At 42.0% G+C, this 27,991-nt stretch overlaps 1 protein-coding gene across 16 annotated transcripts in view; it reads right to left on the bottom strand.

The window, feature by feature from the left end:
* dmd (dystrophin) overlaps positions 1-27,991 on the bottom strand; it is a 311,598-nt gene that overhangs the window by 53,389 nt on the left and 230,218 nt on the right. For all 16 annotated transcript variants that reach the window (XM_036127849.1, XM_036127856.1, XM_036127844.1 and 13 more), the window contains 17 exons: positions 25,803-25,925; positions 19,621-19,793; positions 18,967-19,102; positions 18,451-18,626; positions 18,186-18,333; positions 17,788-17,913; positions 17,434-17,583; positions 17,249-17,347; positions 16,814-16,913; positions 15,220-15,389; positions 15,003-15,120; positions 14,703-14,914; positions 14,453-14,607; positions 11,342-11,531; positions 4,492-4,664; positions 4,226-4,382; positions 2,684-2,795 (listed from right to left, as the gene is read on the bottom strand). In XM_036127849.1, the coding sequence (XP_035983742.1) occupies positions 2,684-2,795; positions 4,226-4,382; positions 4,492-4,664; positions 11,342-11,531; positions 14,453-14,607; positions 14,703-14,914; positions 15,003-15,120; positions 15,220-15,389; positions 16,814-16,913; positions 17,249-17,347; positions 17,434-17,583; positions 17,788-17,913; positions 18,186-18,333; positions 18,451-18,626; positions 18,967-19,102; positions 19,621-19,793; positions 25,803-25,925 (2,518 nt within the window). The remainder of the gene's footprint in view (positions 1-2,683; positions 2,796-4,225; positions 4,383-4,491; positions 4,665-11,341; positions 11,532-14,452; positions 14,608-14,702; positions 14,915-15,002; positions 15,121-15,219; positions 15,390-16,813; positions 16,914-17,248; positions 17,348-17,433; positions 17,584-17,787; positions 17,914-18,185; positions 18,334-18,450; positions 18,627-18,966; positions 19,103-19,620; positions 19,794-25,802; positions 25,926-27,991) is intronic.

The following is a 27,991-nucleotide window of genomic DNA, read 5'->3' as shown; positions in this document are numbered from 1 at the left end:
TGACAAAAAAGTCAATAATACTTTTCGAACCTAGACGTTACGTTCTGCTTTAAACTTTTGCACAACTTTCTCCCTGACCTATCAGCTGGATTGATATTCATGGGGCTGTTCTCAATGTTCTCCAACAAAATTCTGAGGCCTTTACTGAATAGCTGGATTTACACCAAATACAAATGCACGCCACATAGTTCAGGTTTTTATCTGTAAAATATTCTCAGAGCTACATTTGGTTTCCCTTTAATAGTTATGAACTATTTTGTTCTGGTCTCTTGTATAAAACTTTAATAAAATAGACTGAAGGTCTATGAGAAGGTTAGTGCCTTGCAAAGGTATTTACTACCTCCTGTTTAACCTTCAGTGTGTTAGTTGTTGAATTTTGGCCCCGTTAAACTTGGCCCCACTCAGAGAACCACACGGGGGCGATTTAGTGACCATCTGAAAGGGAAATGTTTTCCCTCAGCTCAGGAATCCCCCCCCCCCCCCCAGCTCTTTGTGAAAGTGCTTGAGTTGGCAGCCTGGTAGATTTAATGGAGCACGCTTTGAGCTTAGCTCGTTTGGTAACAAGCTGCTGCCGTGGTGCAGACAGCGCGACACGCAAAGCATCTGAGTCTGCGTGTCTGCGTCATCCTCCATGAGCAGTTGTTACTAGGCTGTTACTAGGATCCAAATGTTTTATGTATGAGCCAAAAGAGGCAGAAAGACACTTCCTGCTTTCCCTCATGTCAAATTTCAGCACTGAGAGAGCTTTGTGTTGGACAACTTTTTTTGTCACTCATACATTTTTCTAATCATCTAACAGATTTTAACGTCAGACAAGCCAATCTGGAACTAAATAAAAAGTAATCACCTCACCCTTGATGACAACGACTGCCAGGTGTTTGTGAAAACTAAAAATTGTTTTTTTTTTTGCTGGTGACAAATTTTGGTAAACTCCACTGGAGGGTTCCTGAGGGTGTATGGCCTGTTTTAGCTCCTTCAGTCGGGTTTAGGTCCAGACTTTTTCACTAAACCGCTCCAAAACCTTAGTGTTGCTTTCCTGAGCCATTCAGAGGTGGACCTCTTGGTGTACCTCTGAATGGCTCACCAAGAGTCCAAGGTCCCAAACAAATTCACTGCTAGAGAAGATGAATTCATGTTTCCTTCATTTACAGGAGGTCCTGAGTCCAAAAGTGACAAAGAAGCCCAAGATCATCACAATACCGCCATGTTTCACTTTCAGTTTTAGTCTGCTTCTTAAATGTTGGGTTAGTTTTAGTCAAGACGCAGCAGGACACACACCTTCCAAAAAGGTTCCACTTTGTCTCTCAAGATTTTCTCAAGTCTTGGGAATCACCAAGATGTTTTCTGGCAAATGTAAGACAGATCTGTTGTGCTCTTTTGGCCTTTGAACTCACCCAATGATGCATTTTTGCCCAGTCTGTCTTTCTTCTTGTTGAATCACGAAAACTGAACTCATCTGTGGTAAGGGAAGCCTGCAGAGCTTCAGATTTTGTTTCTTGTTGATTTGTGTTTTCCTGGATGTTGATGCAAGTCGTGGAGTAGTTTTGGTAGGAACCACTGTCCCATGATTTCTCCATTGCTCACTGTGGTCCACAGCAGTCCACAAGTCTTAGAAACAGCTTTGTAACCCTTTCAAGATTTCTCGTCTGGTCTTGAATTTCTTCAGATTGGTTCATGATGTTATTTTTTGTGATCCTTTAAGCCAACTTTATGTTTTCAAAAAGGTTTGTACGTAGGGTATTACTGAGGGGTAAGGTGTGGCTTGTGAAACTGAACCAAAAACGTGGATAATTCATGATGAAACAAGGTAGGAAAAGATATTTCCACAAAGCTTCCCATGTCTTCTATCAGAATATGATTTTTTGAAATATCGTGTTTGCATGTGGGGTTGTGGTTGGCCACGTAGGGTGATTAGGTCCTTAATTAAACTCTTTGGTGCACATAAAAAACTGTGTGGCAGAAAACTAACAATGCACATCAATCTGAACACACCATCTGAACAACATCATGCTGTGGGAGAGGCTTTTTCTCAGCACGAACAATAAGGCTGGTCAGAGTGGATGCAGAGGATGGATGGCACTAACAGTCCTGGAAGAAAACCTGTTAGATGTTGCATAAGACGTAAGACTGAGGTGGAGGTTCATCTTCCAGCAAGACAACCACCCTAAAGATATGGTCAGAGCTACAAAGGAATGGTTCAAAGCAAACTGATGTGTTGCAACGGCCTAATCAAAGTCCAGACCTAACTTGAATAGAAAATGAATGGAAATGCTTTTTTGTCACTGACTCTCTCCAGATTTTCAGACTTTTATTTGTAATGTAAATGTTAAAAACCATGAACTATTTTCCTTCCATTCACAATACACTATTTTTGTTGGTGTCTCATAAAATCCCAATAAATAACATTCAAGTTTGAGGTTGCAACATGACAAAATGTGGAAAATAAAGGGCTAAGAATCCCTTTGTAAGGTGCTATAAATGACAGATGGTTCTTTGCTGCAACGATCTTAAAACAAAAAACTACAAAGGAGCTGTTGTAGCTTCCAGCGCCTGCAGTGAGAACCTAGCCCCAACAAAAGACATCAAATCAACTGAGAAAAGCTGAAGTTGGACAATCTTGACTGAGCTATTTGCGTCAGCCGGTCTGTTTTAATCCTAAATGAACCTAAGTGTTGTGTGTTACCTCTCTGTTCAGGTGAGGGCGTCTCTCTGGGCAGTTCAGAAAGAAACAGGCCCACATCATCTACAGCCTTGGTCACCACTGGATCCTTGGCTCGGAGCTCCATTTTGAACCCCTAGGAGGGGGGGGGGGGGGGACACGTGTTCATTTCCCCTCCTCTGCTTAAAGCACAGCTGGCTTCCAGTCCACATATCTCTGATCTTGGAACAAATGATGCTCAGAACTGATTCACGTCAGAATCAGCTAAACTTTCTCTTCTTTATAATTGGCTGTTGTTAAATTCACTCGCCAGGTTTATTATGGACACAGTTCTTATTTGTGCTACTTTGGTACCTTTGCTTTCTGTTTATTATGCTCTACCTATATATTCTGGTCCAGTTCTGTTTGTTTTGTTGCTTATACTCCAATCATACTGGATGAAAACAGCAGATGGAAGACATAGAAAAGAAACAGCAAGAAAATGAAAACAAAAACGGATTTGCAGAGTAGTGAGGGTGTCAGCATCTTTATTAGGGGTTTATTAGGGGTAAAAAAGAAGGAGCACTTGTTTTTTTCTGCCATCTGGCTCCTGTAGGGTAAATTCTCTAACTGCATAAATTTGCCACTGTGTTGCCATTTTGTTCTGTCCAACTAGTTCTACACCTGTTGGTAAACCATTTGGTACAGAGGTATTAACGTTGCTCACCAGGTTCGTCAGGTTTAATGAATACAGATGAGGATGAATTTGTTGGCATCCTCAGTTAATGTGTAAAAAACCTTTAAACAAATGAATATTTTATATAGAAGGTGGTGGGATTAGACAGTTGTACACTTCTTAATCATTTTAATAATGTTAGGGAATTACTTGTATTCACTCCTTTATCAAGGTTTTGTTCCCTTCGCTTTATATTACTATGCATCAAAGAAACCCTCACCCACCTGCTCATCCATTCTAGTGGTATATTTTACACTGTTTTACTTTGGGTCTAATTCCCATTTTTGCTGGTTGACTCTGATCAGAACCTCTGGTCAGACCAAAATTACTAATTGTTCCCCAGTGGGTAAATATGTAGTGGAAGCTAAACCTTCTTCCTAATGGTAGAGTTATGGAAATGACTTCTTACTGTCAGTTGTCAAAGGGGAACGAAGCGTCCTCAAGTAAAATGTTCTATGGGAGGCCCTGTTTCTTTTTTTTTAATGTCCAAAACTACAAAAGGTGTGAAATGGGAAAAGGGCACCTGTAGTTAAAAACATATTTTCTCTGCTTTTGGTTTTCTTCACCAGGTGCATTTAGTTCCAACTTTTGACTTTTTATGAGTCACACCCAGCAAGATTGTAAGTTATGATGTTCTCAGACCCTGGTGGGGGTTTAAAAAGGTCTTGGAGACATACCTTTCACCCTGTCTGATTAATGCTTTAGATTCTATCCAGCCTACTGATTTTAGGCTTTTATGCCTAAAACAACTTTTCTTTTTTAAATCCAGTACTGAAAACTTGTGAGAGAAAAAAACATGGTATATTTTCTTTTTGATCTCAGACATAAGCTTGTGTCACGTTTGCCCTTACTCTGTGGGTATCCAGCTGGGTCTGCACGGTGGGGACGTCGCCCCCTACAGGCTTCTCCTGCTCCAGCTGTTGACTTTTGATCCTCAGCCAGTTGAGCAGCTCTTGCAGTGACATGTGGAGCCTCTTCCAAGGAGCCATCTCGGAGTCTAGCTGTGACCTGCCACACAAGCACAAGCAGTTTTCCCCACCCCACATTTCTGGTCATCCGGAGCAAAGCTCTAACATTTCCACAGCTTTAGACTTTCAGTGCTCCAGGTGCTGCTCACCTCATGCTGAGAGTCTTGCTGACCAGGTCGTTCCAGCGCGTCCTCATGTTGTCCAGACGTCTGTTGAGCAGAACCCTGTCGTCAGAGTCCCTCAGGGAGGTCAGAATCCTCTGGCCGTTCTCATCCAGGGAGTGATACAGCTCCTTATGACCGTCGACCTCTGCCTGGAGGTCCTGTTTTAACAAAAAGAGAAATATATTCATTTTGACGCAACGTTAGCATGCTTTATCAACATTTTTATTATAAAATACTCCCATAGTCCATCTTTTTTACCTTATATTAAATTACTGCACCAGTAACAGAACCCCTAGGGCTGGAATGATTATACAATTTTTTTTACAAACTATCTTGTAAAAAGAAATTGATAGAAAGCATGCGCACCCCTAAAGTAGTGATGGTTTTGTGATGCTAAAAGAGGAGACCATGATTAACTATTCTGACACTTTTCGGATCCTTTTAATGTAACAAACTTTGAAATTAGGTATTTAAATAGTGTACTAAAACACTAAACAATTATAGTTTTTAACATGACCATTTGCTATCTATGTATCTCTCTCTCTCTCTCTCTCTCTCTCTCTCTTTATATATATATATATATATATATATATATATATATATATATATATATATATATATGCTTCAAATTGGTACAGTATGGAATAAGTTTTCACTGTTATGCTGATGATACTCAGCTATATTTATTATCCTCTGGTAATAAAGTAAAAAACCTTGGTGTCATTTTTAAACAAGGCAAGTCATTTTAGTCCCGTATTAAACATGTTTCAAAGGTTTCCTTTTTTAACCTCTGGAATATTGCCAAAATTATAAATATTTTACCCAGGAGAGACATTAAAAACTAATCCGTGCATTTTATAATTCATTACCATCAGTTTTGCATTGGAGCTTTATAAAGAAACTGAATTGGATTGAATTATATGTCCTTTAAGCGAATAACACGCCCGTATTGTTTTCCAATGCATTTCACACAATTGCATTCACAATATGATCACCATCTCTCCAAGGCTGCAACATATGCGCTAGTGCCATAAAACTGCCACAAATGCAACTTGAATGTTGCATTTGCACAATTACCCAAATATAGCCTTAAATAATGTCAGTCTATACTATGCAGACACTCTGTCGACGATGACGAAGAGGCTTGGCATGATGAACACTTGGAATAGTTCCAAGTGTTCAGATCCGTCCGTCTGTCCGTCCGTCAACCAATAGCATAAAATGTACTGTAGTAAATTGTTATTTATTTATTTGGTTTTTATTTAACTGAACTTGTTCAAATCCATCGTGTAGCATCCTAAGATGATTTTTTCATCAGGTGAGCTGGAGCTACAATATATGAAGTGCTATGAAAAAGCATGGACAGTCTTCTTGTTTTTTGCTTTTCTGTCACAAATAAATCTTACAGATCAAGTTTTCTGGTTTGCCTCTACTTAAATTAGGTGTGAAAAGAAAAAGTATTTCAGAAAAGGAGTATACCTACAGTCAAACATGGTAGTGTGATGGTGTGGACCTGCTTTGCTGCCTCAGGACCAGAACGACTTGCTCTTATTGAAGGAACAATGAAATCTTAGCTCTAGTTAAAAGTTCTGAAGCAGTATGTGGGTCCATCAGTTCTTAACCTTCAATTCCAGCATCATTGTGCAGTGTCTCATGTTTGTTTTAACAACTTTGATATGTTTTAACCTCATTTTAATTCCATTTTATTTTGTTTAAAACATTTTTAAGACACTTTAGTAAACTGTACATGAAATGCTCCAGTCTGTCCAACAAGATGGGCTTTCTTTCTTTTTGTCATCAGGCTTTTTCCTGCTCAACCAGCTGTGAGCCAGTGACATTGCCGGTGTTGCTTTTGAGGCCAGAATTCAGGAAAACACTCGTCTACAGCTAAACTTTGCCACTTTAGCTCAAGTACCCAATGGTCTTGACAGACACCAGAACAAAGGGAACAAACCACGTAAGAGAGGATAAAAAGCAAGAAAGACGAGCAGGTCTCAGACCTCAGCTTTGCTTGGCTGTAATAATTATTACTATTAATATGGTTATTAAACACATTTGGCCATGCCATTTCAATCAGCTTGACCACCAATTGCTTTGCACATTGTGCATAGTACTGATAAGAGTCTGTCTGTACATTTTAAACCGTAACATTTAACTGGACCTTTGTTGTTTCTCCAAAAAACTGCACTTGAGAAATCTCTGTTTATTTTTACCCCCCCAAAGAGAAAGAATTTCCACCTTCTCTTGAAAGAATTAAATTCCCTCCAGCAGATAGTTAAACTGTCACCCAGACTGATTGGACAGGTCCAACAATCAGTCTCATCCCTGTAGAGCAAGCAGGTACAGCCAATTGCCTCCTCCATTTTTAGTGACAACTTCCATCCCTTCACAGAGAACTTCAGCCCTCTTCCCTCTGGATGGAGATTCTTGGTTCCCAAATGTGGGGCAGGACCATTTAAAAACGGCTTTGCTGCCGCTGCTGTTATTGAAATGCACATGCTGAAAGGAGACTGCCGCTCGCAATGGACTGCATATTTATCTTGATTATTAGGGTACAAATAAATTCACCTTGAACAAGCTCATCTCTGAATGCCTCATAAATAAAACAACAAAAAAGAGTTTTTTTTATCAGTAGTCTTATCCAAATCTGGACCTAAATCCAAGAGAAATACTGTGCCATGACCTTAAACAGGCCGGTTATCCCTCCAGTATGGATGACTCAGAACAATTTGTCAAAGTTAAGGGAGCAAGAACTCCTGCTCAGTGGTGTTAAAAGTTGTTGCTGACAAAGGGTGCAAGTTATTAGGTCAGGACAGCGTATTTTTCCTTCAATAAATAGAATCATACTTTCAAACTGCTTTTTTCTGCTATTAAAATTTGTCTTCTGATCGGAAACATTTAAGATTGACAAAAGAAACTTTAAACTGAACAAATCTGTAGGGGGGCAGGGACTTTAAGGGATAAAATATCTTTTAACCAAAGAGTAAGTCATGAATATAGACAAGAGGAGGGCTTCTCCTGAATCCAATGGGCTCCACGACCTTCAGTGAAACACAAGCTAACTATCCAGCTGAGCCTTAACTCTAACAGTTACCATGTTTAACACATGCGACGTACATGACCAATAGTCTGTGTATTTCAGATCTCATAACTGTAATGTTTACCAAATAAAAAACAAATGGAGCTTGAATTTATGTTCCAACCTGAACTTGGTAGACTCTTCTACGCAGCATCCCGCAAACTTGCACCAGGAAGAAGAAACTAGACGTTGAGACGCAGAGAGATTGTCATTTCCCCTCTCTTTTCTTGTGAAGCAAGCTCTCTGTGTGGCTGTATAAGAATGGCCTGTGTTTAAACGTGAGGCAGACTGCTAGAGATACTGGAGACGAGGGGAAGGGAGGGCGAGTTGGCTGAGCAGTACGAAGAGACAAAGTTGGGCAGGGTAAGTTAGTGGAAACACTGAGGGGGTGAGGACCAGATAGGAGGAGGAAAGAGGCAAAGAGGACATGAAAGCAAGAAGAAAACGATGAGTGAGCTCGTTTTCCAATTAAACCTTATCTGCGTGTGGCGTTGTAGCCCCGGAGAGAGTGTGCGCACTCTCTGGATGCTACAGCTGCCATAATAATTGGACACAGAAGACTATCTCAGTGCTGCACACAGCACTGCCGCTTGGACTGATAGAAGCCTTAATGTGTGTGTGCGAACGGGGAATAAAAGCACAAATTTGTGTTTCCAATTTCATTTCCAACACGCTACATGTGAGTGTGTCCAAGCTTCAACCGTGCCACCAAAGGGAGTGTGTGGGAGCAGGATGAGGGGTGAGGGTCACAGCGTGTCCGCTCCACAGACAGAGGCCACTATTCAACACCCACAATGCAGTGGGGGAAATATTTCCATATGTCTGCCAAGCCGTGAGCGACCAATGAAATCTTCCTGCCATATCAGCATTGCTGTCATACCAAGGGGGGCAGAGAATTGTGCAGCTGTTTTACTCGTTTTTTGTTTTTTCATGGTTTTGGACTGGTTAATCGAACACTGGGCTGAGCTATGAAGACATTAGGACCTTCTCCATTAGACCCCTAAAGTCCCAGGCTTTTCCAAAGCCCACCTATCGTCTACACTTGAGAAATTTCACTTTCCCCCAGCTTTACTTTCACTGGAAAAAGTCCCTGCATTGTGTGCTGCAAGGCAACAGTGTGCCACAAGGGGGAGTAAGGAGATGAGCTTACAAAGCTATCAATTTTAGAACCTTAATTTATCACAAAAAGTACTTTTAAAATGTTTTTAGGTGAGAAACTTCATCTGTGTAGTCAGTTCATCTGGATTATGAGCCACTTTTAATTCTGCCTGGACTTGTCGGGACGGCAGAGACCCGCTGACAGGCTGGTCTCTGCAGGGAGATAATAATAATAATTAATAATAATTGACCGCCTGTGATTTCCCGCAGACTGGATCTGTTCATCGCAGCTGAAAAGTCAATATAAAGCGTTTACTAAGTTTGTGGGAAAAAGCTGCATATACCAGATATCAAATGTGAAAATTTTGCCTGGATGTTTTCAGCATTTTAAGTTAATTATAAACTATTTCACCACAGTTCTGTAATTAGTCTGATATTTTAGCACGACTGAAGGCCCTTTCGTTTTCCTTGTCCACAGAAAACACTCATTCCCCTAAAACTGACTCTTCATCTAAACCTAAATTAGTGGACTGTGAACTTTTTACTCTTTACAAACCACAGACGGCCGGCCTGTATTTAATAACCTAAACCAGATCGGAACAAGCAGGCTCTGCTTTTCTTCCACGGCAGGAGGAGTAAATCTGTGCAGTGGTTATATCCTATAACCTATAAAAATGATTTAGCTCCCATCAAAAGTCCACAGTATTGTCCAGAAAAATCCTCCTGGTTATTGTTGCCATGATTGAGGCAAAACCCTACTCATAAAGCTCTAAATTGTAACTCTGTGAAGCAAAGTTTGGATCAGCACTGCAGAAAGGGAACTAAACTTTCTTGAAATTAGTGTATTTTTCCTTGATTTAAGCAGCTAAATAAGACTATTTGCCAGTGGAATGAGTATTTTTTACCCCTAAAATAAGATTATTAGCTATCCTGCACTTGAAATAAGATTATGGAGATTAATTTTTATTATTTTAAGTGCAAAAATCTTATTCCATTGGCAAATAGCCTTATTTAGCTGTTCAAATCAAGGGAAAATGCACTTATTTAAATTTTTGCCACAGAACCTCCATTGATTAAGGTCTGGGCTTTGACTGGGCCACTCAAATAAAAATAAAATAGTTCTGAGGTCCTGCAGGAAAAGAAATAAAACAACCTTTACAGAACTATGCTCTGATCTATGCCTTGCTGGAAGGTGGGTCACAGGATTTTGGTCTTGTCTGACCAGAACTCCGTCTTTCATATGTTTTGCTGGCTTGTAGCAAACTATGAACAGGACCTTTCATGTCTTTCTTTCAACTGCTTTCCTCTTGTCATTTCCCCAAAAAAGGCCCGACTTGAAATGAAAACAGCAAATAGTTGTCCTGTCAATAGATTTCCCAGCAGAGCTTTGGATCCCTGCTGCTCCTGTAAAGACGTTTGAGGTCTTTTGGCTGCTTCTCTGAGCAACGCTCTCTCTGCCTGTCCTATTAGATGGACAGTCAGGTAGTATGCTAACCTGGTATTTTCAGATGATGGACTGAACAGCACGTTGGGAGATGTTCTAAAGCTGTGATGCTTTTATAAAAACTACCTCTGCTTTAAACTTCTCCACAGCTTTCATCCTGACCTGTGGGCTGTCAGCTTCATTAAGCTACAGCTTACGTCTGTCTAATGTTCTCTAACAAACCTCTCAGGCAATCACAGAACAGCCACTCCAAAACCAAATTAAATTGTATTTTAACATTCGCTATTGTCCATAGCAGCGGAGGTTATGAAACAGATAAATATGATGGTACATGTCTTTAAAAGGTGAAAGGGCTGCTGGGAAAATGTCATGCCAGTGAAGATACTAAAGCTGAATGTTCCCGAATGTTTTTTATTTTTTAGGCCAGCAAAAGTCCCAGGCTAAAACCCAGAGAGAATCTGTGTGCTGAGGTAAAGAAGAAGAGAAGAGACGGACAACGAAGATGAGCTGAAGTCCGCCATCAAAGCAACCTGCCGTCAGTGGTGCCACAGCATGGCCCCCGCCTGATCGCCTCCCTCACTCCTTACTCTACAATTAGTGTTTTATTTAATCGGCGATGAGCCATCATTGTCAAAATGAGCAGAAATAAATAGTAAAAATGTTCCCTTTGAATTAACATGCATGCAATGCTGCTCTGAAGACCGGAAAAACAAGAACGAATGCAAAGAGGAAGGACGAGTGAGAAAGTCTGCTCTGCACCATGCTGTCCTTGTGAAAACAATTTGCTCTCGGCCCACGCAGATTTAAAGCAGAGTGCTTCTACAGTGTTCATGCAGGGGCAGATTTTATATATAAACACAGCAAATATGTTGCACTAATATCCTGACTCAGCGAGGGAAGGAACATAAGGGAATCAGTCATCACCTGCCGGTAAGAGGGAATGAATCAGACAAGAGCTGCACTGCCATGGCCGCAGAGCTGAGACTAATTCACTTAGTTCTTGGTTAACAGTTATAACGTTATAAAAAAGGAAAAACACCGTAGCATCAGCGTGTCCCATGCTTCCTGTCCAATCAGAAGAGTGGGACAAACATGGTGCACTGTAGTGAAAAGCATTGCTTTAATAAATCAGGTTACTGAGTTGAGATCAGCGGTCTGTGGAGCAGGAAGATCTGACCTAATGAAGAGGATGTGTGTGCTGAACGGTGTCCTACCATCCACTGAGCCAGCAGTCTCTTGGCCGCCTCAGGCTGCTCCTGCAGCCTCTCCTTGTTAGTGGCGTCTATTAAAACGTTGCAGGTGGTCTCCGCCTCCGTCAGCCAGCCGAGGAACTTCTCCAGATCCAGGTAGAACTGCTGCAGCAGCTTCAGACCAGCTTCCACAGCTGCCTCTCTGTCTGAAACTCTGGATATGCCGCCACATGGCGAGGGAGAGAAGAGGGAGCGAAGATTTAATCCAACCGATGCATTAAAACCAACTTTGTTATGAAGCTTGACCTAAATGTACCACGGACATGTAGCGCCGCTGTTTTAGCCAGCCTGTTGCCTTATGCTTGGATGGAAAACTCTGCAGGTCAACCTGCCCCTCCACCAATTACTTTAGAATATTGTCATTTGTTAAATACACTATTTTGAGAAATGTTGAAATATTGTTTTAATACAATTGCATATTAAATCAAAGTTTGACATTTCCCAATTGTTTTAGTTCTGATCCAACTTTGGGTCAGTAAGATCTTAGAAAAGATGAGAAATTACTGAGTTTGGTTTTCTAAAGGTAGTTAGATTAGAAACATTCTGTCCAGGAGTGATGCTGAAAAACTAGTCCATGCATTTGTTACTTCAAGGCTGGACTATTGTAATTCTTTACTATCAGGAAGTCCACAAAATGCAGTTCAAAGTCTTCAGCTGATCCAAAATGCTGCAGCAAGAGTTCTGATGAAAATCAACAAGAGGGATCATATTTCTCCAATTTTAGCTTCCCTTCATTGGCTTCCTGTTAAATCAAGAATAGAATTTAAAATTCTCCTTCTAACGTATAAAGCCCTTAATAATCAAGCTCCATCATTTATCAGAGCTCTGATTACCCCGTATGTTCCTAACAGAGCACTTCGCTCTCAGACTGCAGGTCTGCTGGTGGTTCCTAGAGTCTCTAAAAGTAGAATGGGAGGCAGATCCTTTAGCTATCAGGCTCCTCTCCTGTGGAACCAACTCCCAGTTTTGGTCTGTGAGGCAGACACCCCGTCTACTTTTAAGACTAATCTTAAAACTTTCCTTTTTGACAAATAGTTAGAGTGCCTCATGTTATGAGCCACTACCAGACTATACAATGCTGCACTATAACTGTAACCACAATAGTAATAACTAATGTGCAATAATCAAATTAATACACTGGGCCAACACCTGTGCAATAATCCTGAAGTAGTGACTTCTGCTGCTATCACCACCTGAACAAATGTCAGTACACATGTATGTATGTATGTACAAATATATACACGAATGTATATGCACATATATACGTGTAGGTACGTATGTATAGGTAGAGTATATATATATATATATATATATATATATATATATATATATATATATATATATATATATATATATATATATATATATGTATTTCTCCATTGTGAGATCAATAAAGCCTATCTTATCTTATCTTATCTTATCTTACCCTGAGCTACCTTTATAGTTTTACTACTATAGGCTTAGGCTACTGGAGGACATCAGGATCTAATTTTCTCACTCTATAGAGTTCTACTGTTCTTCAATTATGCATTACATGTTGTTATTTCTGCTTTAACTTTCTGTTCTCTCTCTTTTATCTTCATACAAGGTACACCTGGTCTGACATTCTGTTAGCTGTGACATCATCCAGAGAAGACAGATCACCCGCTATTACTATCTAACATAGAAAGTACTCCTGGGTCAATGTGAGCTTCTGAGCTTTCTGTGTCTCTGCTCTGTCTTCTCTAACATAGAAAGTACTCCTGGGTCAATGTGAGCTTCTGTGCTTTCTGTGTCTCTGCTCTGTCTTCTCTAACATAGAAAGTACTCCTGGGTCAATGTGAGCTTCTGAGCTTTCTGTGTCTCTGCTCTGTCTTCTCTAAGCCCCAGTGGGTGGAGGCAGATGAGCGTTCACACTGAGCCTGGTTCTGGTTTTGCTGGAGGTTCTCCTCCTTGTGAAAGGGGAGTTTTCCTCTCCACTGTCGCTTCATGCATGCTCAGTATGAGGGATTGCTGCAAAGCCATCAACAATGCAGACGACTGTTAATTGAATTTCCTTTTTGGATCAATAAAGTATATTTGAATTGAATTTGAAATGACGTCTACTTTTTTATTCAGACAACGTTCAAACATTCGCCCATTTCCTCCTGTTCACAGCTGTGAGCTACGTTTGTGGCCACAGCCAGAAGTGAAGCTGCCATAAATCAGCTCCCCAGGGCAATGCAGGTGAAGCGTCTTGTTTAAGGACACAATGACTGAAATGGTCGGAGCAGGGATGGAACCAGCAACCTGTCGATTACAGGATGAACTCCCTAACTCCTGCGCCACAGTGGTCCCGTTGTTTTATAAAGTTGATTAATTAGTTTACTCTGATGCATGGTGCCATTGCTATGCTTTCTGTTGACATGTGGCATTCCACTCTGACTGTTCCAGTTAAACTGTTTTACTGAAACATCATTTTAGTTCAAGAGTGTCGTCCAACTGTTTTTAATGCTTGCTGTTAGTTTCCATTTTCCCATGTTTTATTTTTTCTACATTTATTCCAACTGCTTTTATTCTGTTTTTATTTTCCTATAAAACAGTAAATGTGCTATAGAAATAAATTTGCCTTGCACTTTGGTTAGCCACTTTGTTTAAGAATAAAGCGGGCAGCAGTGTAACTGAGGCTGCAGCCATAGATCCAGTAAGCCCTCCGTTTTTTAAAAAGCTCCCTATAACCAAGGTTTGCCTGCAGAATGCAGCCCTGACACCAGTTTGGACCACATTCCCTGGGAAGCAGAACAAATCCGGATGACTTTGACAGATAAAGAGAGGAGGATTAACCTGGAGGTTAACAGAGACTAACAGAGTCCCTTCATAGAAGGTTGTCTCTTTCTCCTGGCAGCTCTAACCCAGCTAAGCATCAGACGGGGAGATTTTCTGAATGTTTGGCAGTCATCCTCATGGTGACTTTGTGCTAATAGTTGTCTTTTAATTAGGATCCTGCCTGCCAGCTAGCCCCTCTTTAAGGTGGAACATCAGTGGCCCAAATGAACATGTAACTAGACCTGCAGAGAGCTTCAGATAGCCTGCGGGTAACGCTGACTGTGCGGTTACCGTTTGTTGATGTGCGCCCACGTGGCCAGCATGTCATCGTTGACCCGGCTGACTTTGTGAGTGTCGTCGTTGGCGTACAGCGTCAGCAGCTTGCTGGCCAGCGCGTTAGTTTCAGCCACATGGCCCTGCCACTGCTTCAGCTCCTTCATGAAGAGCTGCGGAGGAAAGCAACGAGAGGGGTTCGTCTGGTTTTTGAGTCCAGCAGAAGGCTAATCGTCCAACAGTCAGGAAGTTAATCTGCAGGCCCCACCCTCAGGTCGGTGTGCTGCTTCTTCAGCGCGTCCGCTGTGTACGTGATCTCCTGCCACGACTCCAGCCGCCCATTGGCCTGTTTGAGAAGATAGTCCACCTCCCTCTTTGCATCCAGCCAGTTGGTGGAGTCCTGCAGCATGTTGAGGATTTGTTTAAGCCTGTCGGAGAGTTTGGTCTGGGAGTCCTCCCAGTGGGTCTGGAGCTTGTCAACTGGGGGAGCAGAAAGACAAAACGCTAGCAGAACGAGGCTTTTTAAGCTAGGATCCTCTGAGCCGGTGTGAGGGTGTGCATGCCTTACTTCGCTCTGTGATGGCATTACGCGTGTCCTGGTTGCTGGTCTTGTTCTTCAGATTTTGTGCTGCTGTTACTTGTTTCTCCAGGAGGGGGCGACGCTTGTCCAGCTCCTGCAGAGATACCTGGAAACGAGCATTGTTTCTCATTAAGCAAGCGAAACAATTGTTGCTCAGCCCCCTGAGCTGAGCACAGGTATGGATAAGCTCCTCCCACATCCTCACCTTCAGCTGGCTGATGTTTTCGTTGATGTCGTCCAGGTCAGCGACCACCACTTGCTTGTTTTGCACCATGTTGTCCAGCATCTTCAGCCAATCCGTCAGCTCAGCCCAGGACTTGTTAAACTGCTGGAGTGCGTCCGATTCAGGCTGGGAACTTCTTGTCGGCCCTTCATCTGGAGAACGTTGAGAAGACATCGAGAGCAGGATAAGTAATAAAACAACAGCTTTAAACCTTTCACTGAGCGCTGGTCAGCTGATCACGCTGAACAACATGTGGCGACACCAAGCCTACCACGACGCACCCCCCCCGCCTAAAATCACAGGTCAGGCAAGGAGCGCGTTAATGAGGGAAGCAGCCAAGAGGCCCGCAGCAACTCTGGAGGAGCTGCAAATGCCCGCTAACCTGACTCCGCCAAATGTATTTCATTCTGCCTAGCTTCACTCACATACATCTGGGACATCGCCCATTGAAAGTGATTTCTCCAACCAATTTTATGGTCTGGCCAATCAGGACGCAGGGCTGGAGTTTCATAGATGTGACGTAGTGGTAAAGTGACCATGACGTGAGACTGTTTTGATAGCAATGGCGGCTCGTTGAGGAAGCAAGCATTAACATTGATGCTGCTATTTCTTCCGTGTTGTCCAATCTACCTAATATTGTTTCATTAAAAGAACATCAGAGAACGCCTCTGAAGGCTTCTGTTGGTGGAAACCATGTTTTCACCCTTCTGCCGACCGGATATGGCAAGTTTTGTTTTCCGGGGCGCGTCCGTGGCGGAGTGGTTAGCGGTTAGCGTGAACCATATTAGGAGGCCTTTAGTCCTCAACTCGGTCGGCCCGGGATCAACTCCAACCTGCGGCGCTTTGCCGCCTGTCTTCCCCTCTCTTCCTGTCAGCTCACTGTCAATAAAACGCGTGCCACTAGAGAAAGGTTTTGTTAAGGAGAGCCACGTTTGCCCCAAACCATGTGGGGGGCACAGCAAGCATGTGGAAGACGGTGCTCTGCTCAGACGAGACAGAAATCAAACTGTTTGGTCTACAAGCAAAACGCTTTCTGTGGTGGAGAACTAGCAGGCCTCCTGGACACAAGGTGAAACCCAGGGGTGGCAGCATGGTGCTGTGGGAACGCAAGGACAAAGAGGAGAGGTGAGGCTTCATCGAGGCCCATTTAGAGCTAGAACGGCCCAACAGAAGCCCAGTGTGACCCTTATGGTGAATCTGTGGTGAGACTGGACCACTGGCCTTCAACAGCCCAGCTGAACATTTGATATTTACGAAGGTCTAAGCGGGGAAACAGGTTGGTGTCTACGGGTCTACAGCAGGCGGAGGATGTGTTTGACTTTATGTTGGTTCATCAGCTAAAATCTTCATCATATACATCGTAATTAGTAGCTGTAACGTGACAGTGCCATAAGGCTCCTGCATACTTTTGAAAGCTGATGTAATAAAAACAGAAAAACAAACAGTAAAAAAAAAGGAAGTTTTCTTTTGGTGTAAAAGCATTCATGTTTGTTGCTGATCTGCACCTTTTCTGTTGAAATAATCAACGGCCTGCATCAGAAGTGTTTCTGGCTGTCTATAGAAGGGAAGGACTTACAGGCTTTCTTGGAGACGTGAGCGGTGGCCATCCTCTCCTTATGCTGCTGCAGCAGCTCCAGGATCACGGTCCAGTCCTCCCTTAGCTTCGTATATTTCCCCTGCCATCATCAACACATGAAAAATACACATGCAAAGCAAGTCGCTGCTAACAACAGGAGGGGGGGGGGGGGGTGTCAAGGTGAGCTTCTACAAACACAATCAAAGGGGTTTGCTTCTGAAACAGGGAGTTTAGTAGAGAAGTTCAGCACTACTTGATCAGGGTGAAATGAGCCTTTGATCTCCCAAAGTAACAATCTGAGACACCATAATGAAGGAGATGATATAAATTTGATGAATCTTTGAAGAAGACCTGGTGTGGAGATGAAAGGGATGGCTGCGTGTAGTGAAAAAAGCCCGTCTCTGCGTGCGTAGCTGGAGTCCAGCTGTTCCTCACCTTGTCCAGCCGACCCGGGGGAGGCTCCCTGTACAGCTGATTGGCTCGCTCCAACACAAACTCCACTTCTGGCTTCTTCAGCTGGACGTCGTCAATGAGCTGTGGCAAGGTTACACAGCTTAGTTCAGGTAAGTTTAGATGTTTAGATGATTAAAACAGGAGGTGGAGGCTGAAGTTGCCCTTACTTTGGGCGGTGGTTCCTCAGGACTCTGCTCCAGCTTGGCTCTAGTTGTTGACGCCCAGGCTGAAAGGTCCTCCAGCTGACCCTGGAGCTTCAAAAGCTCCTTTAGTAGACCTTCGATCTCCAGCTGACGCTCAGGCAGAGCCTTGGACACCTAAGGGAAAGCTTCCTGTTACTGGCAAGGTGCACAATGTGCTACTACTGACGGACACTGTAACAAAATAATAATAACTAAAGCTTCATTAATAACTAAATAATAATAATAATAACTAAACCCTCTTTCATCTTTGAGTATCATTCCTCAGGACGTAAGAAAAGCGATCTGGTCTTTGTAATGTCAGCACTGCTAGCTGCTCACCTGGGACCAGCGAGTGTTGATGCCTCGGATGTCTTTGTGCTTGTCAGCAGGAAGGGTTAGCATCTTTTGTTTGGCGTTCAGATTCTCCACCGCCAACTTCTTCGCAGGAAGCTGCTCCACACGCGTCTGAAAGACACACCAGGAAAGACACACCAGGAAAAGCTTCATTGGAACTTGTTAGACACCACAAGTTTAGCCTCTGCAAGGCAATAGATAGACATTTAAAGAGCTACAAACATCTGCATACGTAAATGTTTTTGAATCTGGACGCCATCAACACTACGATACTAGACAGACTCAACTTCACACTCTGTATGAAGCAAGCACTTAACATTCAAAGACTTTTCTACCCTAATAACAACACCATTCTTTACACGATCCACATTTTCTCACGATACCTGGACTTTGCTCAAAGTCTCTCTGATGTGCCGTGGTTCTGGAGGGTGCAAAGGGATGGCCAGCACACCCTCTGCCTTATCCAGCCAGCCCAGCATGGAGCCCAGGTCCTCCTCTAGCTCTGTGGCAGCAGTGTGTGCCTCAGCAGACCTGCAGGACAAAGAGTGGAGATGGGAATGGACCTGCTGATGGATGGATGGATGGATGGATGGATGGATGGATGGATGGATGGATGGATGGACAGATGTGTATGGGAAGAGAGCCCACCTCCTCCTGCGCTCCCTGAGCTCGTGGCAGACGTTGGCCCAGCGAGCGTTGAGTGATTTCAGCTGCGATCTGAGGCGTAAGGCATCATCTGGTGTGCTCATCTGGCTGATGTCTTCTCCTGCAGCGTTCACTCTGCCCAGCACCGCCTCCTGGAGAGGTATATCCTCCAGCAGGTCCTGTGCGTGCACACACACTAAGATCACCTGCCTCTCCATTCAAGTTCTGAGCACTTAGAGAGATCTTACAAAGGTCAGTCGTCGATACTTATAGATGAACAGCAGACAGATGAACTTCTCATAAGATGCTAATTTATCTTACAGTAAGTGTGCTTTCAACATAAATCGCATTTTCTTGTGTAATTACGTTTGATTACAATTGTCAAATGACTAACTGAGGCTTTTATTAGCATATAGTGATGTTGCTGTGATCCACAGGGACACAATAACCCTTAAGCTACTGCAGTCTGTGCATTAAATGTGCGTTAAGGTGAGCACAGAGAAGAGGAACGGCTGGTACCCTGAGTTGCTGCCTGTGGGCTGCCGGCTCACTCTCAGCCAGTTTCAAAGTGCTCTCGCCGTGGTTCAGCCACTCCTCCACCGCCTTGTGATCCGAGGCAAACTTCTGCCACTTGGAGCTGCAGTCCTTCCAACGCCTTCACAGACACAGTCACAATGTGGTGAATAATCAGAGAAACCACTCAGTATCACAAGGTTTAACACACCAGGGTATAATAAAAAAATCCTCCAGTCAGCCTGTGATTTTGTTGCTTCTGGAACCCCAACAACCAAAAACTTGAGCAACCTTCTGAATGACCCTCTCACCGTCCTCTCTGAGGTTTCTAGCAGGCCCTCAACAGATATTCTAACCACAAAGAATCCTAATCTGTTACAGAAAATAGGCTTTCACTTTGAATTGGACTTCTGTCGCTCCTGTTTGGGGTAGCTACATGAACTTGATCCCAACGGTTGCTTTCTGCGATTACTGCTGATGTCTTTCATGTTTAGATGGTGTTACACATCTGTACTGTCCAGAGCAGCAGACAGCCAGAACCTCTGCTGTAAAAGACCAACATTCATCAGTGCATCCCATTGGTTCTTCCCTCAGCTCATGTCACAGCAGTAGTCCTTTACTACGTCTACCTTCCCACAGTGAACCTGGTGTCAGGCTTACTTCAGTCTGTCTTTGTAGAGCTTGTTCAGTTTGTCCCAGTTAGTGTTGAGCAGGGTAGCGGTCTCCTGTAGCCTGTGGCCCTCCAACGGCCGGCAGCCCGACACCGTGTCCTCTCTGCGGGCCAGGGCTCCCTCCACTGGGCCATGCAGATTGTCCATGTTCTCCTTCACGTCCTGTTTATGAGGAGCCACAGGAGACACACTGGTTATGGTTGGAGTAAAAGATGACTATCAGGATTGGTGAGGAGGCTGCAGAGGCCGACTCCTCAGCAGCTTCTAGAGAGCATCCTGTGGCATGGCAGCATTATGGCTATGTACCGAAAAGGCCTGCAATGAGTGGTGAAGTTAAGAAAGGATAACAACAACCTCTGTGCAGCTGTGTTACAACTGCAGAGTTGATGGGAGAGCCACCTGAAGGACCCCCACAACACGCATTGTTCACACTTCTACTATCATGGCACAGAAGTGAGAAATGGAGGACTTCTAGAGTTAAATTAATCTACCACTACTCTGGTTATATCTCCATTGTTGCATTTTGACTCATTTATTAGCTACTGGATTTTTCCCCATGATTTTTATTTATGTGTATGCTTTTTTATTGTTGGTTAATTACGAGGACAAAGAAAGCATTTCATTGTAGAGTGAAGGAGTATTTTCATTGATTTACTGAGGTGTTGGTTCAGGGTTAGGCTTTGGGCTCAGGGTGTGATGGTGAATATGGTGAATATGGTGAATAAGGTGCGATCTGAGATTGTCTTTGACCACACATCTTTTAACCAAATCAAAACTTCAAACCATCAAGAGAATCCTTTGGCATGACTGCAGCTTCCCCAGAGCGTGCCTGCAGGTGGTGAGGCATTAACACATTGAAGTGACCACTTTAGGCAATGCAGAACACAATCAGGCTGCTTTATATTTGGACAGATTTTTGTTCTGTACATTACCACAACACCCATGCAGCTGACATACAGACTTTTGGTTTTAACCCAGTGGATTGAACCCAGGGGTTGAACAAAAACATTACATGAAAATGTGTGGAACTAAAGCATTCCCCCCCAACAATCAATTCATTTTAGGGGCTCAAAAGGAATTGAACAAATTAAATAACTGAAATAAGCTGGTTATTTGTAACTCTTGGTTGCAAACCCTTTTCTGGCTAAGACAGCCTGAAGTCAGAACTCAGACAGAACTCAGACAGCACCAGACGCTGGTCTCTTCCTTGTTAATGTTCGCCAGCTCTTTATTGCCGTGGCTCTTTGTGGACATTTCTGTCCAAAGTATAGTCTTTAACAAGGGAAATGTCACGATCCTGTGGTGTTTGAGTTTTGGCTTTCTTTTTCTCGATTTCTTTACTGTTTTTTATGTTAAAGCCCTGTTAGGATTTTTGCAGAAGTCTGCCCCCTGTGGCGACAGGTTGAAATGACACCAGTGCTGTGCACGCACATGAGCGAAGAGGAAAAGCATCTGCAGCTGCCACTGCACAGGTCTTTGGTTTAGAGGCGTAATGTCGTCTGAGCTTGCTTATGCAGTGGTTATGGCAGAGTCAACAAAGTAGCCAGGTGAGGTGAATGAGAGCGTCACACCTATGCACACGCACAGATGATTTGGCCTGAATCACTGTCATGAACTGACTAATGGAGCCTATTGAGGACGCAGGGGTAAATAGGGGGGAACTTATTTTACATGTTGGGCAATTGTAAGAGCATGTAAAGGAAAGAAAATAAATACTATTTAACTTGAAAACGCACACTATGCACCTTTAAGCTCCCTGGTTTTCCCTGCTCATCACTGTTTTTTTTCATCGCTCTACCCTATGTCCTGTTGTTCTGCTCTGGATTCTGTTCTCCATTTTCCTCCTCAGGCCTGTGTTCAATTCTTGTTTTCATCACACAGCTTTCGAGTTCTTGTCTGTGTTTTGGTCCTGCTGAAGCCTTACAAAACATGAGATGAAGTGATGCATACTCCACTGGCTTCCACGTTCATGCTTTAATGAACTCCTGGACTCATTTGGCTGGACGTTGTGGACTGACTGGATTGTATGTGTCTTATAAAACGCTGTCCGATCAATGGATTTAGTAGGATTGGAGCAGACAGTTTATCTCAGACTCCTCAGCATTCATTCATCTGCTGCTGACCTTGGGGAGAGTGTTGTTTGCTCAGTTGTGAAGGCGTTCTCTTTGCCATGGATATCATTCCGTGGACGTCCCGGAGTTCACCAGTGCTTAGTTTCTTTCTCAGGATGCACCAACCTTTAGATGTTGCCACTGCAATCACCAGACATTTCTCAGCTGTTTCTTTTTTTGGCAGCTTAAGGGTGGCTTGTTTCACATGCATGGAGAGCTCCTTTAACCGCATAATGTACCCCAACAAAATGTTCCTAATGCACCTCAAATCACCACCAGGCCTTTCATCTCTATAACTAATAATGACAAAATGAAGGACTTGCCCAAACCTGCCCACAACATAGCCTCAGAGTCAATTGTCCAAACTACTTTTGGTAGTGGCACATGTCATGGAGCTGAAACTCTTCCTCCAGCTGGAATGTGGATATCCTGAAATGATGAGTGATAGTCTGCCAGGTATGGCCATGCTAGAGCTATCTTTGGATTAAGGTTTTAATCCATTTTAATCTGTGTAACAGTATGACCTCTCATAGGTGGACTGTAAACGTTTACATCTACTGTGTAGTGGTTAAAGTCCGTACTCTGACTGTCTGGAGGAAAAAAGTACAAAGATTCCTGTGCAGTTTTTTTTGTTACGATGCAAAATGTTTCTGTGGTTTCCAACAGGTATGGAAATATCATTGCTGACTTACTATTACTACCCTATTGTAAGCGAGGTCACTGAGGTATAAGACCGTTCTCTAATGCTGGACCTGTGAAATCAGCATCTAGAAGAGAGCTTGACAGCACACAATGAATAGATGTAGCATCAAGGACGTGTGGGTGGATGTGTGTAGGAATAAATGAATCAAACATTTACCAAAGCCTTTTTTTACTCTCCTAAGCAGAATCAGCCCTCTTCATGGTGAACTAGCAGGCCGATAAGTCGTACTCAAACTGAAGGTGTGGACTTTGGACAAGGCAGCACACTATTAGAGACGAGATAGGAGGCTCGCACTGAGCAACAGTGTGAAAACTGACTTTTGTTTCTCTTTGTTGCAGTAAAAACAGTCACATAGCAAGGTGAAATGAAAGATCTATAAAACAAACTACAATGATAATCTTATATTTATGGTGGGTTGGAAAGCATGTCTTTTATTTGACATGTTAGAACCACAAACCTCGGTGTATTTTAATGACAGACCAACACTAACCTGTTCTACCATTAAATAATGAAATATGTGGCATTTCTGTGATTGGATCATTTAGAACTAACCTAACAGATTCTTTGAGGTGAGCTGTGGAGCTCTGCAGCTCCTCCAGAGTTACTATGGGCATCCTGGCTGCTTCTCTCCCCCGACCTTAACTCCAGAGCGACAGAAAGTTGGCCTCCCAACAAAAGCAGCTAACGCAGACCGACACGTTTCAGATTTAGTTTTTCAGGGTGAGCTCAATATTACTCTCAACACTGATGTTGATTAGGATAGCACAAAGTTTTTTTTGTCTTTTATGAGTCATTTTCTTCTATTTTCATCCAAAGTAAGTCAGCAAACCTCCAGAATGACTCACACCTTTTCTCCATGAGAATAGACTAAAACTATAAAATAGTTTTTTTAGTTTGGACACAAATCATGTGTCCAAAAAAGATGAAGATGTAATGTTCTGTTGTGGTTTTGGTTATTTTTTCAGTTTAGAATTATTTCTGTTTCTTGTGTTAGATTTATGCTTAGCCTGTTTTTGTTATCTGGCCTTTGTTGTTAGTTTATTTCAGCCCTTGCCTGTTTAGTCTCATTTCTTACCTTAAGTTTTTGTTTATCAGTCTGTTGCTCCCTTTATCACCTCCACCTGTTTTTGTTAATTAGTCCCGCCCTGTTCTCCTGTTCCGTTCACCTATTTAAGCCCACCTTAGTTTTCTGTTTGTTGCCAGGATGTCTTGCTTTGTCTCCACTTACTCCGTCAGTGGTAAGAACAATCCAGAGTTTCTGTTCAGTCTGTTTACCTGTCTGTCACCTGTTTTGATCCATTTCTGTTATTTGAGTCTGCCCAAGATTTTCCGGTTTACTTGGATGCCAGCTCTGTACCTTTTTGTTTTTGCCTGGACTGCCCAGCTTCCACTTTAATAAATCTTTTGGCATCAGCTCCGTGTCTGGCTCTAATAGGATTCCTCACAGAACGTTACAGAAGACATTTCTTTTAAAAAGGCAAATATGTGTGACTTTTATCTTTTGGATCCACGACGATTTGTAAATCTGTTTTGTAGAAAAATTAACAGAATTGGTTTTGTGATCTTAATTGGGAACAAAATATTAATTTGGGCCCACGCTTATTTTCAACTGAGCAGTTTAGGCCCTGTAGAGAAAAGTTTGGACACCCTTGGTTTAGGAGGACGACGGCATCTTGGTAGGTTTGTAGATGAGCCATACTCTATACATCTCAGATGATGAAAAAATATTCTTTAAACCTAACCCTGCTTTAATTTCTCTCTGACCTGTCTGCCAAGCTCCCTGGTCTTCATGATGCTGTTTGTTCTCTAATGTTCTCTAACAGACCTCTGAGACCTTTGAGATTAAGTAATACACAAGTTAGCTCTATATAACAATGAACTTTTGAACGTTGCAATGCATTTTCTGCAAGGCTGTCACAGTAAGGAGCACTGGACTAAAGATCCGTCTTACTCTTTTCAGGTTTTTTATCTAAATAATATTTTTGTCTCCTAGTAACGCAATAGTAATATGGATACATTGACTGACCTTATTAAAATGGAACAGTAGGCAAATTAATAACCTGAAAAATAATCTGGTAATAAATAATAACGGATCAAATCACAAATAAGTTTAAATGACACTTAATATGGTATAGCCTCTCCTCTCCTTCAGCCAAAATATCACCAACAGGTACAAACCAAATAAATATAATATATGGTTTACAATTATTTTAAAAAGCATAAAAAGTTGGAAATACAATAATAGGAATCAATAATCAAATATATTATAGAATATATATTACAGCCCTGAAATACATTTCTAATCACTCTTCAAATATGTATATTTGTTAATAAAATTAATGTTTTCTTACTCAGTTTAATAGCCTAGTAGTAATCAATAGACAATAAATAATAGAAAACAAATTGCTGTTGACCATCCAATACTATTACCAAAAACTGTACAAGTTTTTGGTAATAGAGTGTTAATGCTGTTAAAGAGTGTTAATGTTGTCTTGGTTAAAAGGTCATTAAAAACATTGGTTTGTTCACCTAAACAAGACAGATTTAAAGCTCCTAAGAGTTCCTTGAGGTTCAGTATTGGGACCAGTGTCATTTGCTTTGTAAACTAATTATATTAAAAAAGTTCTTGATACAATTTGTATTGATTGTAGACGACACAGATCTGTTGTTTTTTGGGGAAAGGGCATCTATCTGTTCTCTGTGATAAAAGAAACATGTCAAAGCACTGGCTTGATATTGGTAAATGGATTTTAAATCCTAGGCTGTTTTTTTAAACAAACAAAGACTGAAAAATGCTGTTGAAATAGTGTCAGCTAATCAGTGCTAGAAGTCACATAAACTATATTCATGCAAGGCAATCACGTGAATGGATAAAGTGAGTTATTTATTTCTCAGGCTTTAGTTCTTTGATCTTTCCATTAATAACGTATTGTTTGGGTGTTAGAATCAATTATTATTACCAATTTTAACCAGAATTATTATAAATTCAGGTTTTTAGTCTTCAAAAGAGAGTCATAAGAGTTGTAAATAAGGTCATTTCAGAGAACCAACAAATGCAATATTTGGCCAGTTAAGCACATTAAGATTTCTGAACCTCCTAAATTATATACAGAGCAAAAAAAATTAAAACAAACCCCCAAAAACCCCCGAAATAATGTCCTTTTCTATTTAATTCTGCTGAAGAAAGAGGGAAATAAAGAGAGAGAGAATATACTAAAACCTTTTCAAGGCTACTGAAGAGACAGAAGGAAACAGAAATATCTGATGCATTGTTTTGATAAAAAGGAATGTGTATTGTTAATATTGTGTGAAATCTTGTTTATCTGTTCCAGACAGAAAGTCGGAGGCAGTGCTGACCTTCAGGCAGTGCTCTTGCTGGGGCAAGTTATAATACGCTGCAGGCCAGTATTCAGGAGAGTTCAGCTTGAAGTCCGTCTCTGACACCGAACGCAGCAGCGCCTGCAGCTCCGTCAGGTACTCCTGGTTACACACACACACACACACACACACACACACACACACACACACACACACACACACACACACACACACACACACACACACACACACACACACACACACACACACACAGCAGAGAGGCAGATCAGAACAAAGACAGAAATGTTATGAGTCCAAAAATAGATAAATATGTTGCATCATACTCAGGACTAGCACTAAAGGTTTTCATCTGAACCCATCTGGGACCTCAGTAAGTCCACGTGTTAAAACTAAGCATAACTCCCAGACTGCAATGCAGCACAAGCATATTTTCATTGCGTATCATAATAACATATTTTGTAAAATGTTTGATCTTCATAATGGGCGCTGGCTGAGCTCTTTCTGCTTCAGCCGCCCCCGTTTTATACAAATGAAGGAAATCATGTGAGATTGTGGGGCGGATAAAAGGCAGCAGAGTCCTTCACAGAGCATGTCTTCCTTTCCTGAGAGGCAGGCAGGGGACTCACACCGTACTCAACACATGGGGGGGCCACTCTCCTTTCAAAGCACACACATTAAATCAATAGAAAACTTATTCAGGAACATTTGAAATTCTATATACTTTGTTCATGTGTGCTTGTGCCCACCTCTTTCTACAGCAGAGAGACATTATGAACTTAATATGAAGCCCCAGATTGTTTCAGACCTGCAAGACTCGACCTTCTTAAACTTCTAATGGGTTTAAATCACTGAGCCAGTACAACTAACTTCTACTTTTATTGTGAGCGTGACGCACAAAGCCAACACAACATGACAAATGAAGCTTGTTGCTAGAGCGAAGGGGAAGCTGGGATGTAAACACTTGGCTGTGCTCGTTTCACTTCATTGTTATGCTACCATCGCAGGCCAACCACTTGCCCTCCAATTAAAGGAGACGGTTTAATCAGCCGCAGATGAAACGCTCATAATGGCGTTATTAGCGGCCTCGCAGCCAGTTGATTGCTGCCGACCGTGAACGAACGGGGAGACGGAGCACACTGTCTGCCGCTCCCATATTTCTCTTTATTTCTATGCCATTTTCAAACCATCCTGCAAGTTGGGGATTTCTGCACGCAAACCAGGCGCCTCTCAACAAACCAGAGTATCATCAAAAGGTATATAGATGTATTGGTAATTCAATTCAAAAAAGGAAAACTCAGATTTAATCCCATCCATGCATTAATGTTGATAAATCTGGCTTATTGCTGATAAAACCCACCAAAATGGTTTCCCAGAAGATTTAATATTACATGAAACCAATGAAACAGAAGGTTTAGCGCAGAAAGAAGAGTCTAGTGAAAAGTTATATTGCCTATCGCTGCCTCTGTGCTTATATCAGATAGATTTTCTCTATCTGATAGTAGCTCAGCTGACTTTATTTTATATAAACTATAAATATAAATAGATAAAAGCTACACCGACATTTAAACCTTATATTTGGTTATCTGTTCCACAGACAGTTAACTTGACTTTCAACCACATGTTTTCTGAAGTTTCTGACATAACCGTAGGTACATTTGGAGGAGTATATTTGAATTTGTGGGTTTTATTACGTGAAATTTAGCGTTCAAAGGTTAAGAACATTTGAGGTCGGTTTTTCCCAGATCCCGTCCGGAGGTTTGATATATTGTTATATATTTGTTATATTAAGTTATTTTCTGACCAGAAAATGATCTATGTGAGGTTGGTGCGTGGAAGCGATTTAAAATAAACTCTGGTTCTGATCCAAAGAGTGGTGAAACATCCAGCGAGGGTTATGCTAGAAACTTAAAAGTCTGGGATCAGGGAGTAACTTAACCAAATAAGTGTGACTGTATGAACAAATACATGTGTGAATTAGTGTAAAAGTCTAATTTGTTGTCTGTCTTGTGTTTAAAATGAATTTAGGATGTTTGGTGTATGACCATTTCACCCTGACATGTAAAGAAAGAGTTTCAAATTAAAAAACAATAACTAATGTTTCATCCAGCTCGTAAATCCTGACTGGCACTGTGGGATTTAGCTTGTAAAGTCAGACTGCTGTCATGTAGTAAATCAGAGTTTTACCTTGCATGGCTTATATTAGAACA

The sequence above is a fragment of the Fundulus heteroclitus genome, chromosome 24, assembly GCF_011125445.2.
Source record: "Fundulus heteroclitus isolate FHET01 chromosome 24, MU-UCD_Fhet_4.1, whole genome shotgun sequence".
NCBI lineage: Eukaryota > Metazoa > Chordata > Actinopteri > Cyprinodontiformes > Fundulidae > Fundulus > Fundulus heteroclitus.
Note: the sequence above shows the minus strand (reverse complement) of the source record. Positions and strands in the feature narration are given on the sequence as shown.